The following is a 14,273-nucleotide window of genomic DNA, read 5'->3' as shown; positions in this document are numbered from 1 at the left end:
CCTTCAAACATAGGCAGACCCAAAATCTAGAAAGGATACTTTAGAATGGGCTTTAAATAATTTATTGGACTCACTTTTATCTACCCACTATTACAAAAATTAACAGAAAAGCATTTCTTTTTGCTACACTTTTGAATAAAAGTCTAGTGTAAAGTAAAAAAATGTGCCATAATAAACTATAAATAAATATATCAGAAATATGTAGCAGTTTCTAAAAAAAAATAATGGCTACTACTTTCCGCGACACCCTTTTAAGGTTAAAATGCGTACATAGTTTTATAGCTTAAGGTGCACCACTTTTCTAATTTAAGGTGCATCAATTCAAATTTAGTATGAAACTCAATTTTCATACTTAAAAGTCATGTTTCAATTCTTCTTAACAACTTCTTGGTTCACCGTGTTGAATGGATCTTCTTACCCATTGTTTTTAAATTATACACAAATTAATTTAATAAATAATATTGTTGAAAAATAGTCAACTCACTAATTCATCGTGACAAAAGCAAGTGCTTTGAATAGTGGCTCAGATAGAATGACCAAGTGAATATATATATACCACAATTTTTGTACATGAAAGTCGGATCACAAATTTTTTTTTTGTAAGATTATTTCACACGAAATATGTAACACTACTTTTTAATTAAAATATAGAAGTATTTTTTGGGTCCAAATAAATATAATTATAAATATTCAAAAGTACAAAATATAATGCTCTTAATTAATTAATAAGTACAGAGAAGTTACCGAATGTGGAATAATATTAACAAAAGAAGTTATGAAAAATGAATATTTTTCGGCCGGCTTCAAAAGTCCTATTCTTCTTCTTCTTCTTCTTCTTGTGTGTTAGAGTGAAGTTTAGTAAGTGGTAAAATTTGTAGGAAGCCATCTTCTCTATCTCTATACAATGCTTCAACTCTTATTTTTTTCACCATACATTTTTTATCATCTTCAAAAATAACTTCAAAGATTTCTCCAGCTTTTATAACTTTGAAGAAATAATCCTGTGGAATGAAATTTACAAATGAAACAACATTTTCCGCTTCTTCGAGTCCATTAACAAATGAATACCAAGCAAGAGTCCAGACTCTGAAGCCATCCTTTTCAATTCTAGCACGGGCTTCAATTCTAGCATAAGAGGATTCGTGCAGCGGTAGTACCACTGAAATGCAAATTTCAAGGAATTCCAAATTAGATATTAATGGAGGCAATTGGAAAGATATTGATGATGATGATGATCCATTTTCCTCAAACTTAATCCAACTCAAAGTTTCATTATTTGGAAGATATCCTTCAAATTCAATATAAGAATTCAACTTGGAAACTTTTAAAACCTGTATAAGAAAAACAGACAAGTGTGAAAAGAGTAAAATTGGGTAGAAATGATGCACCAACTTCTATCTATCTTATGTATTAATCCCTACTAAAACTTGAAGAGAGAGAATTGAAGATGTCGTACATAACACAAATGGAAGAGAGAGAGAAGAGAGGTATATCTACCTTATTTATGATTTCTGAAAACTTGATATTATTGGGAACACCTCTTAATTCGATTCTGGTTAAAAATTGAGCATTCTCCCAGCCTTGAATCTCCTTTAATTTTTTGCAATGGGTGAGTTTCACATATTCTAACATCTTTGGTAAGTGTACTGTTTCCAACGACTCACAATTGAAAACATAAAGAGATTGGAGATTTTGAGGAAGTTCAAGCAGCGTTTTTAGGTTTGTGCAGCCATATAAAACAATCCCCTCAAGGGAAGTAGGAAATGTTGCTGAGACAACTTCCAAGTTTTTGCATCCGTATAAGCGAATATCCTCCAGATTAGGAGGAAATTGTGGGAAATTGTGGGTTAACATCCCCGAATTTTCAACTGATGATGATGGAAGTTTCTTCAGCCTTTCACATCCCCACAAATCTATTTTAGATTGCATCCACAGGTCAATATTGGAATAGTGCACCTTCTCCAAACTTGATCCATAAAATGATAGCTTATGAAGATTTTTAGCACCGCTAAAGTCCGGAGTCCTCGTGAGATTTTCACACCATCCAAGATCCAAAGACTCATGACATAGAAAATACTATTTCAATGGATTCAACAAATAAAAGCCATAGAAACAAATTAAAAATTTTTGAATTAAAAGTTATTGTAGTCTTTAACTATTTTATTATAAGCAAAGAGCTATTAAATTTAAAAAAGTATTGCCAAATTACCTTTAGTGGGACTCCAAATTCTTTAATGTTGCTCTCCCACATTTTCAGCTTCACGAGCTTGTCAAAAAAATAACCGAATGGAATAGATTTCACAGGACATTGATTCCATTGCAAGCATCTAAGTGTCTTGCGTGGTAGATGTTTAAAGTTTCCTTCTAAGTGAATTTCATCAATTTGATTGTACTCCATATTTTTCATTGGAGAGTTTAATACAATCATTTCAATCTTTTCCATACCCTACACATAAAAAACACACATTATTTTGCTTAGTAAATAAATAGCTATTTTAATTGAATGTAAAAATAATGTTGAGAGAAGGATCGGATGTAAGTAAAATGTGGTATATAATAAATTTCATTATAAGAAAACAAAATTTAAATTAATGCTTCATAATAGTTATTAGTGAGTAGTGATTTTTTTTTTTTTTTAATGTTATTGACTCTATTACAATATAGTATATATTCATATACTTTTTCAAGTATACGTATTGAAACACAAAGAACCAATAACGCCTCCACTGAGGCTCAAACTCACAACCTTCCAAATGAAAATTCAATCAGGGTACCATTAGACCACATAGTCATTAACTATGAAATGCTATATATCTTCCCGTTCTAACACAGTATTACATATAATTGAATATGCATCAGCCTATCTTGCAATCTACATTATATATAATAGAATCTTTGTATAATATTTAATCAATTCCAGAAATAATAAAATTGTTTTTGATTATTTCTGTATAAGAGACTGGAAAGAACTAAACTAATAATTAACATGTATTTACGTACATGTGAAAATTATAATATATTGAGATTTGTAGATTTATACATTAGAATTTAGAAGAGCATGGAAACTAAAACAAATTCATGGTTTTGTCACTTTTGTGTCATGTAACCTCATTATAAATTAACATGAGGTAAAAATATAGTTATTTTCAATTTCACTAAATTGAACATAAAATTCGTGTATAATCTTCACAGATTGAGATTATATAGTTATTTTCAATAGCATATAGAATTAGTGGCGGATCCAGAAATTTTGTTCAGTGGGGGCAAAATTTTAAAGCAAAGAGATAATTTGAAAAAAATGAAACACTTAAAACGTATAACCATAAATATTGTTAGATATAGCGAAAATAAATAAATAATATGTGTGTGTGAAAATCTCACTATTAATATTTAAAAAGTCAAAATTTAACTATGTTGAAGTATTTTGCTATTAATATTTAAAAAGTCAAAATCTATATCTATACTATTCTATACTATACTATATATAATAACAAAATCCTGGAATTTTAACTTTCCGCCCAATTCCTAAAAAATTTCTCTTCCCAATAAAATATATTGATTCTACTTTGCCATTCGTACAATAATTCTGGGTAAAAGTTGTGATGTGTCAAAAGTTTGGCAAGCCATAACTTTTGACTCGGTTGTCCGTTTTGGACAAATGATTTTTTAAAATCGCGTATTTTTTCGAGATCTATCCACCGCAAACTGCCGTAGGTGGTTTGGCCCACCAATTTCTTAAAAAAAAAAAATGCTTTATTAAATAGTTTCTAAGAAAAAAATTATGGTAAATTAGAGAATAATTAATGATGGTAATAGAAATCCTAGAAGAATATTTTAATTGAACAATATTTAATTATTGTTATATTATTATTGTGACTCACGAAATACAATACAAGAATATTTAATTATGGTTATATTATTATTGTGTGCCTCACGGAGATTATATACTAACAAAACTTGAAAAGAAACTAATAATAATAATAATAATAATAATAATAATAATAATAATAATAACAACAACAACAACAACAACAACAACAACAACAACAACAACAATAATAATAATAATAATAATAATAATAATAATAATAATAATAATAATAATAATAATAATAATAATAGTAATATAATATAAGTGGTAAAAGTAATATTTAAAAGTAATTAAGTGTTAATAATAATAGTAAGAATATTAAGGTAAGAATTATAACATAGAATAAATTGTAATAATTAATAACTATAGTCTAGGATTAAATTTGGAATTGTCAGGAAAGATAAGCGACCTCTGGTGAAATTAACTCTTTATCAATTTAAATATTCTTAATATATTACAACAATTCCATTTCGTGTATCACACGGGTGAAAATACTAGTAGTATTAATGGAAAGATTTAAACCTTAGACCATCACTAAAGACAAACACACACCTTCCATTTAGGCTAAATCTCCTTTTGTTTATATTTATCTGTTTTTATTTACTTATACTAAAACATATATATATATATATATATATATATATATATATATATATATATATATATATATATATATATATATATACACACACACACACATACATGGGCTATATAAGGTGGGGGTGGGGCAGGGGACAACTGCCCCATGCTGGATCTGCTTCTGTATAGAATGAATCTAGTTTTCAATTAAATGACACTTTAAATTTTAAAATTAATTTGAAGTCTAGAATTGTATCCCTTTGTATATTATTACTTATTAACCCTAGCTAGGAACATAATTGAATTTCTTGAAAATATATATAATCCCACTTATTATCTTTAATTCATAATATTTTCTGAACTTGCATATTTCCAATAATTTATTTTCCCATCATTTTAACTTTGATTGAAGATTCAATCTATCAATTACGTTGAAAATGTTAGAAAAATGTGTGACTGAAGTGTTATTATATAGGCAAAGCTAAGTGATCCTTACAAAACTGAGGCAAAGAATTAAATCTTCATTGTGCATGATATGGAAGTGCCAAATTAAATACAATGGTTGACATAAGATTTATGAACAATATGAAATAGACAAATAAAAAACATATCGTTACCTTTTGTTCTATAAGAACATCATGGACATCATTAGGGCACCACAATCGGCTGCGTTCACCTGACTTGTTGGGAGATTCTGAATGAATAATTTCTCTTCCCATCTCTGGAATTAAGCTATACATCCAGTTGAAGCATGAGTAATTTATCAAGCATTTGTCAACTATGTTTCGAATCTCAATGGTTGAGAAATGTCCCATTGCATTATTAGTCTCCTCGGGAATTTTATGAGAGAAACAAACAAGATCAAGAAAAAGAGATTTGGTATGGTCCTCTGGAAGTCCTTCATAACTAATTTTAAGTTTAGCTAGAACATCATCATGAGGAATTTTTCTCAATTTTTCAAAGGCACTAATCCATTCCTCCTTAGATTTGTCAGACAAATAACTCCCTATCACTTCAAGAGCTAATGGAAGTCCTTCAAAATATGCCACTATGCCATCTAAAACCTCAGCATAATCTTCTTTTGGCAATGTTGGCTCCCTAAATGCGTGTAAGCTAAAGAGCTGCAAGGACTCCTCATGAACCAGTGCCTTAGCTTTATAAAGTTCATCCTCTTTCAATTCTTTCAGCAAATGTGCATCTCTAGTTGTTAAAATAAGTGTGCTCCCTTTACCAAACCAATCTCGTTCTCCACATAATGCCTCAAATTGATTTCTATGCTCTAAATTATCGAGAACAATGAGACATTTTTTTGCTTGAAGCCAACGCTTGATCAACATTTTTCCTTCACCTTCACTGCCAACTTTAATCTTCCTTTTAAGAAGCTCACTAAGAAGTTCTTTTTGTAACTTTTTTGTCTCTAAACTTTGTGAACTTATCTCAAGAAAATAACTCCTTTCGAAGTATCCAAACAATTTGTTATAAAGAGCTTTGGCAAGAGTACTCTTTCCAATACCCCTCATACCATATATCCCAATCATGCGAACATCATTTTCATGTGTTTCATAATTGAATTGGAGCACCTGATCAACTCGAGATTCAAGTCCAACTTCATGCTTCGCAACAAACATTGGCTTCGGACTTACTACCGGTACAATGTCTTGAACGATTTCATCAATGAACTTGGATTCATACCTTCAATAATTAGGTAGAAAATAAAAACAAGGCTAAAGTGTCATCCCGCACCATGAACCATTCTTGATTATTTATGCCGCACCATGAACTTTAATAAGTGATATTTAGAGTCATAAACCAAAAAAAAAAAAAAAAAAAAAATCGTCTAGAACTTTTTACAGATTTCCTACAAGTTACTAGTAATAATATTGTTGACATCAAATTTTTTTATTAGTTTATATATATATATATATATATATATATATATATATATATATATATATATATATATATATATAATTTTATTTTTGCTTTCATATTATTTTCTTTTTCGTATTTTTCTTTTTTTTTTTTTCCCCTAAATGTATAGGCCTGCTCTGCGTTTTTCGCTTCTCATTTCTGCGATACCAAACTCCGCAGAGCAAGCCTATACAGAGCAGGCCTGATCGAAGAAACAACTCTCTCTCTCTCTATACACAGGTCAAACAACTTTCCCTCTCTCTCTCTCTCTCTCTCTCTCTCTCTCTATATATATATATATATATATATATATATATATATATATATATATATATATATATATATATATATATAGTTGAGTTCAAATGAGGACCACTATAATACTATATTATAGAGGACTGTGATCGAGGTCTGAAGTAGTTGTGTGTCATTAGTCTGTATGTCGTGTGCATGGCCGAATGTAGTCGTGTGCATATGCTTGTCAATTAATAGAGTCTAGGTTCAAAACCTGATGTTTACATGTATTCTTATGTGCCATTATGCATTAAGTTGTGCGCCTGATACTAATTTATCGTGTGTCCTTTATTAGTCTGCATAGTCCTCTATATATTGTGGTCTGTGAACTCAACCCTATATATATATATATATATATAGTCTTAAGTTCCAGTGCGGGTGAATGATTCCCGTGCGATTGTGCCGGGTGATTAATATGCGTGAGTTTTGTACATAGTGTGCGTGAGTATTGTGCTTAACGTGTGTGAGGTTTGTGCTTAATGTGTGTGAGTGTGTAGTGCTTAATGTACGTGAGTTTTGTATGTAACGTGCGTGAGTCTTGTGCCTAAGGTGCGTGAGTTGTGTGCTTAATATGCGTGAGTGTGTACTGTGACTATTGTTTAATCTACCTTTCTCGCTTACGAACGAAGTTGTATGATCCGATTGTGTTACATCAAAGTTGCACACAACAGCTTCCTTATACTGAACTCTCCCTGAATCCGAAGTTATTGCACGATCTAATTTTTCTTCCACAAAAAAGCTGGTGTGCCTTTGCGCTTCTCCCATGTAAAAGGGTATCCTGGCAATCCCAAGTTGGATAAGCCATATTCATCAAGTACTTCTCGGAAGCTGTTCATTACTTGAGTCTGATGGGGGTGTTCTCCATCGGTAATTAATGTGTAAACTCACGCACATTAAACATAAACCTCATGCACCTTAAGTACGATACTCACACACACTAAGTACAAAACTCACGTACATTAGTCATCCGCGCAACTGCACGGGAAGCTATACTCGCCCCTAAACCCTTATATATATATATATATATATATATATATATATATATATATATATATATATCGTTATTAGAACTAAACTAAAACGATTATTCAGTATAAAATTTACAACAACAGATATGTAATAATCTCTCAAGTATCCGAACAATTAAAATTTCTAATGATATTCAATTATAAAGTTACGTTCATGCTTTAAAAAGAAATTACGTATGTTATATAATATATATTAAGAATTATTCAAACAGAACAAGGAGAAAGCAATACCCATTGGCGAAGCCTTGCAAATCCCATCCTGACATATTTGCAACTTTAGTGAGTGCATCTCTCCATTTTTGTACCTTGTCGCTTCCGCTAAAACGTTCTTCGTGCTTTGCCAGTGCCATACCGTAATTCCCACTTTGACTACGCACTTCAGAAGGCTCAACGTCATAAAAAATAGGATAGACTAACTGTTTTCCTTTCTCCCTACACTCGAGGATTTGAAGCAATTCGTCAAGGCACCACCTAGACGAGGCATAGTTTTTCGAGAAAACTATGATAGAGACCCTTGAATTTTGGATTGCTCTGGTGAGTTCAGGCGCAAGAGATTCGCCCTTTTTTAGCTCCTCTTCGTCTCTGAAGGTGTGAATACTTGCATTACATAGTGCAGAATAAAGATGACTGGTAAAAGTTTTGCGCGTATCTTCACCTCTGAAACTCAAGAACACATCGTATTCCCAAATGGAAGGTTGAAGGTTGATTGTAGAGATGGCCATAGGAATTGAAGTGAGCAAAAGGCAGGAAAGCTAGAGAAGATTGAAGAAGAGGCTACTTAGTGTGCTTGTGTTGGGAAGGAACTGATCGAATGAAAGAAAGCTCAAAGGGAAAGGGGAATGAAGATAAGTTAAAAGACGGGAATTGAATGAAATTATTGGACTGCCAAAAGGTGTAGTGGGGACTACTTTCTTTCATGCTATCTAAATAAAGAATTCAAGAAATTTCAATGTACTTCTCTAATGGCCCGTTTGGTTCACGGAATCAATTTGGAGGGAATAGGGATGCTATTCCATAGGGAATGGAATAGGTAAGTAATAGAATAGGAATTGTATTATGTTGTTTGGTTCGCTGAAGGAATAGACTTTAGGAATTGTATTCTAACGTTTGGTTGGTTAAGGAATAGAAATTGAATATATGTTTAAAAGACATAAATGCCCTTTTATAATTTTTTTTAAGGGTTGTACAAAATGTATTATTATTATTATTATTATTATTATTATTATTATTATTATTATTATTATTATTATTATTATTATTATTATTATTTAGTACGGAGTATTTAGTATTGTTATTATTTATCAAAACCAGGTTAATCGCGGTGGAGACTTCTCGCGATCACGATCGCACCCCCTCATCGTCAATGGAGGCTCCGGCAACTATTGCGACTGGCGATAGCTCGAATCAACCTTCAGGGATCGTCAGGGAGGTCCAACGAAGCGACCGGTGTGGTCAGATTGGTAATCGGCTTCCGGTCGCGATGTCCGAAGTTCCGCGAGCTTTTTCGTCCCTCGACTTTTTGCCGGTGACGGAAGTTGTGCGAGAGCAATCGGAGGGTGGCGGAGGGATTGCGGGTGAACGACGAACAGTTCCCCTCAATCAGATTGACGATCGCCTGCGTCCAGATTTTGCGGAGTCAGTTCTGCCGCGGGTAGGGTTCCACCCAGCCACGGCGGTTATCTCAACGGCAGGTGATGGAGGAGGTCTCGTGAATGACGACGGGGGGAGACTAGGAGAAGCCGACACCCTCTTGCACACCGGCCAACAGCCTCTTCGGTAGCCACCCAATCCAGTCGCAGGTGAAGTTTTGCTTGCCATGACCAGAGGTGACCTCGCCACTGCCATGCATCCAGCGAGAGGGGAGGATTTGTGGGACTTGTTGAGGGCAGACATAGCTTCGTCGATGGAGGTCTCTAATGGTGGTCTCGGAAGAAAGCTTGAATTTGATGCATGGCCGAAAGAAATCGCGAACATAGAGAGACGGGAGAAATAGCGAAGAATGTTTAGTTTAAACAGAAGGGTAAATTAGAAAATAAAATAAAAAATATATTCCTGGGGACTCAGGAATAGGTTAATACCAGGGGGGGCCTGGTATTAGCTATTACCTTATTTGAGGTAATAGGCTATTACTAGGAATATTATTCCTAGTAGTAAAATTGGTTACCAAACAAAAAAATAGGCCTATTACTGGGAATGCTATGCCATTTCAGGCCTATTCCGTGAACCAAACGGGCCATAAGGGAATGTCATATATATTGTGAAAAAAAAAAAAGATATTTTGATGTAATAAAGTATTTATTATTTATATGAGAAAATGTAGATTTTTTTTTAAAAAAAAATGATATTTTTACATTTTAATTTAAAAATATTATATTTTGTATTATATTTTTTTCTCGATAAATATTTGCTAATATTAATTATGGTTGTGTTCGCAAAAACACGTAGATGAGGAGTTGATTTTTCTGAACTTTTGTGTTAAACATGAAATAGTACATATGACTATTGGGGTGGCATCTAGTACTAGTCCTTCCACGCAATAGTAACCATTCTCATTCTCTTATTCATTTTCTTATCCCAAAAGGGCAAAATGTTGAATCCCCAACCCTAAGGGCTCCCCACACTCTGACCCTTATTCATTTTCAAGTACTACTATAAGTAATTAACCATTCTCATTCCACCCTACTACCAAACATGTTAAATATTTTTACCAAAATCCATTACCATTACCAAGTATTTGATATTCATTCCGATTCCGATTCCCATGTGCGAACCAAACACACCCTTAATATTTTAGTATTAACTAAAGTATTAAATAATATATAATTATCAAATCTTTAAAAAAAAATTAAAAATTAAACAAGTTGTAAAAGCTAAAAAAAAATATAAAAAAAAATATAGGCGCTAGCGATTTTTTAAATCATGCAATAGAGTTTTAGAAAAGGGCATTATTGAGGGCTGGGCATGCAGAAAGAGGGAATGGGTAATATTTGCCGAAGATTTATTATAATAAAAAAATTCTAAAGAGAAAAGATAACAATAAAAAATGAGGAGGGAAATCTCGTAACGATTGAGTGGAAGACTCAGCTAAGCGAAGTCTAGAGACGGATGACAAAGGGAAAGAGGAAAGCTAAGGAAGAAAAGTGTAAAGAGAAAAGTGAAGGAGGAAATTTCATAGAGATTGAGTGGAAGACAGCAGGGAAACCGCAGGCGAGAAAGCTAAAGAAGAAAAGTGTAAAGAGGAAACATAAAGGATAAAGAGGAGGGACCACACAAGGAAGGAATTTCATAAAATCATAATTTACTCGAACACACAATACGATCAATTCCTCGTGGTTTGATTAAAGATAATTAGAAATTTCCTCTCAATCATACTCTAATTAAAATTAATTATTACGTTTTTTTTTTTTTTTGAAACCACGTTTTTTTTTTTTTTTGAGAATAACAATTATCCGTATTACGTTTATTTAATTACCTACTTGTTCCAATTCCAATATCATATTCATTTTTTAATAAAATATGCGACTCAGTATTCTCGCCCTTTCCTACTTTTTATCTTGAATATTGAACAAAAAAAAGTAAAAGAAGTTATCTTAATGCACATACCACAATATATATATATATATATATATATATATATATATATATATATATATATATATATAAACATAATAAGTGTGAATGAATGTTATACCCTTGATTTATGTCTGTTTTTTTCGTTAAATTTTTTTATAGTTATTATGCTATAAAAGTTGTATTTTACAATATTTTGGACAAATATACCCCTACTGTTATAACTTCCGTTATCTTTTCCACTATTGTTACCATGCACATGCATTCAACATATATTTTCTTATCTTCTTCATTAATAATAATATATACATATTGGAGTTATATGTTAATTATTACATAAATAAAATATAAATATCAAATTTATAAAAATGTTTTACATTATTATTATTATTATTATTTAAAATAATTTTAAAATCTAAAATATAAATAAATTTAAATTTTTAATATAAAGTACTAATATTGGGCACCTATTTTTTGCGCATAAAAAATACTAGTATATATATAACGGCCTACATATTAAACAGACTTTTAAAAAGGTTTCAGGCCAGGCCAGGCTAATTGTAGGCTCAGGCTTGAGCCTAACAAAAAAGCCTACATACAGGCCCAGGCCCAGGCCCAGGCCTTAGATTTTCATAACAAGCCCATGTCTAATTTTCTAAAGCTCGGCTTGGCTCGGCCTATTTCCACCCCTACTTATGATTGTGTTCAAAAACACGGAGACGAGGAGATGATTTTTTTGAACTTTTGTGTGAAACGAACTAGGGAATAAGTGCCAACTATCATGTAGTGTGATGGCATTCCGGTTATCCATCCAAGTGGATGGTCGAAGATTCAAATCTCGGTGGTGATGGCTGAAAATGTTTGAGAAAGTATAGAACAGATACTACCTTATAAAGAATCATAAATATTTCAACAAAAAAAAAAATTAGGAAATGAGTTTTATTTAGTTTTGGCAAGCACATATATAAAAGATCTCTCTGTTCTTCTCTCTCTTTTTATTTTTTTATTTTTTTTATTTTTTTTATCACATCACAATATTTAATAAAATAATTGATACAAAAATGTAATCTAAATAATGTTTTTATAAATATTTTTTTTCTATTTCATTTTTTTGATCTACTTTTAATCTAATTCGAGATTGCTCACTTTTTCTACTTTTGCTCTATACCATTATTCACATTTATGAAATTTTCTCTTACTTCCAAAATGCTATATCATTAAATTTACAATTAATCATTATTTTTTTCTTCATTAATACAATTCTTTCTCATCTTTTAAAAGTGGTCACACTTTCATATCACTTTATTAAGTGAGGTTAATTTCCTAGCTATTGTGCAATCTGGGTCCCTGCGTCTCCGGACGCGTGGTTAACAAGCATGATTGTAGTACTGCATTTACTTCCAGCAATAACGTAGCTGGGGAGGAAATTAAATTATGAAGTGAAAGACCATAGAAAGCTAAAGTGTCCTACAAAAATGTGTAGTATATAAAATGATTATAATATAATTCTCCATTTTCATTTACCTCATTATCTTGTAAAAATCGTGCCTAGATGTCAAGCGCGGCCTGACCATCTATATTATTACCGTAGTGATTTAGACGGCGCCGCCTAATCGGCGGATTAATTATTATTTCTTTTTTTTTTTTAAATGGATTATTTCGTTTAAAATGACGTTGTCATTTTCAGCGAAATAACCCTAAATCATTCAAATCCTAGATATTTTTTAGGTTGATATTTAATATTTAGTATTAATTATTAAAGTATTAAATAATATATAATTAATAATTTTTTAAAAAATTAAAAATTAAACAAGTTGTAAAAGCTAAAATAAAATATAAAAAAAACGTAGGCACTAGCAATTTTTTTCAATCATGCAATAGGGCTTTAGAAAAAAGACATTATTGAGTGCCGGGCATGTGGTAAGAGGGAATCGATAATATTCACGGAAGATTTATTATAAAAAAAATTATAAAGAGAAAAGACAACAATAAAAAAATGAGAGGGAAATCTGGTAAAGATTGAGTGGAAGACTCAGCTAAGTGAAGTCTAGAGATGGATGACAAAGGGAAAGAGGAAAGCTAAGAGCATCTACATCAATAGATAATATGGGGAGATTGCAGCATTAATTCACCCACTTCAAGTTTATAGTTAATGTAGGGAAGAATTAATTTGGGGAGAATTCATCTGCAAAACAAAAATAATGTCAGAAAAAGGAAAAATGAAGAAACAAGCTGCTGTGCGCGTTTTGCGCACAGCAGCAGCCCACCTGGGCGCGTCAGGCGCGCCGATCGGCGCGCCTGAACCTTCTTTTTTATTTTTTATTTTATTTTCGTTTTTTAATTTTGTTTTTTTTTTTCCCCTCCCCTTCTCACATTCTCTTTCCTAATCACTCTTACATTATCCCCCATTCTCCCCAACCAATGTGGATGCTCTAAGAGCATCTACATCAATGAATAATAGAGAGTTAATGTCAGAATAAATCACTTGGGTAGAGTTATTCACAAGTGTGGGATGAGGTTATTAGATGAAATAATCCTCCTGCAAATTACAAAATAATGTCAAAAAATAAAGGAAAGAAAAAGTGAAAGAAACAAACGATGTGCGCGTTTCGCGCACAGCGTGGCCATAAGCCAAGCGCGTGCAGTGCACGCGCCCGTTGGCGCGTCAGGCGCGCCTGACTTTCAAATTTTAATTTTTTTTATATTTTTTTTTTAATTCAGTTTTGTTTTATTTTATTTTTTTTTCTCTCCCCTCTCACCTTCTCTTTCCTAATCACTCTTACATTATCCCTACATTCTTCCCAACTAATGTGGATGCTCTAAGGAAGAAAAGTGTAAAGAGAAAAGTGAAGGAAAAATGAAGAAGGAGATTTCATAGAGATTGAGTGGAAGACAGCAAGGAAACTGTAGACCAGAAAGCTAAAGAAGAAAAGTGTAAAGAGGAAACATAAAGAATAAAGATGAGGGACCACACAATGATGGAATTTCATTCTGATCTGCTTTGCATTAAAGATCATAAA

General features: G+C 32.1%; 1 protein-coding gene across 2 annotated transcripts in view; it reads right to left on the bottom strand.

Annotated features, from left to right (window-relative positions):
- Positions 1–677: 677 nt before the first annotated feature.
- The window catches only part of LOC109183705 (TMV resistance protein N-like), a 37,641-nt gene continuing 24,045 nt past the window's right edge, over positions 678–14,273 (bottom strand). Inside the window, exons 1-5 of one of the 2 annotated variants that reach the window (XM_019333782.1) lie at positions 7,915–8,505; positions 5,068–6,142; positions 2,210–2,446; positions 1,498–2,076; positions 678–1,331 (exon numbers count right to left, since the gene is read on the bottom strand). In XM_019333782.1, the coding sequence (XP_019189327.1) occupies positions 813–1,331; positions 1,498–2,076; positions 2,210–2,446; positions 5,068–6,142; positions 7,915–8,405 (2,901 nt within the window). In that variant the 5' untranslated portion in view covers positions 8,406–8,505 and the 3' untranslated portion in view covers positions 678–812. Of the gene's footprint in view, positions 1,332–1,497; positions 2,077–2,209; positions 2,447–5,067; positions 6,143–7,914; positions 8,506–14,273 lie in introns of those variants that run through there. The other variant, XM_019333775.1, reaches the window with a different exon arrangement.

Source organism: Ipomoea nil, unplaced genomic scaffold, assembly GCF_001879475.1.
Source record: "Ipomoea nil cultivar Tokyo-kokei standard unplaced genomic scaffold, Asagao_1.1 scaffold0188, whole genome shotgun sequence".
Lineage (NCBI taxonomy): Eukaryota > Viridiplantae > Streptophyta > Magnoliopsida > Solanales > Convolvulaceae > Ipomoea > Ipomoea nil.
Note: the sequence above shows the minus strand (reverse complement) of the source record. Positions and strands in the feature narration are given on the sequence as shown.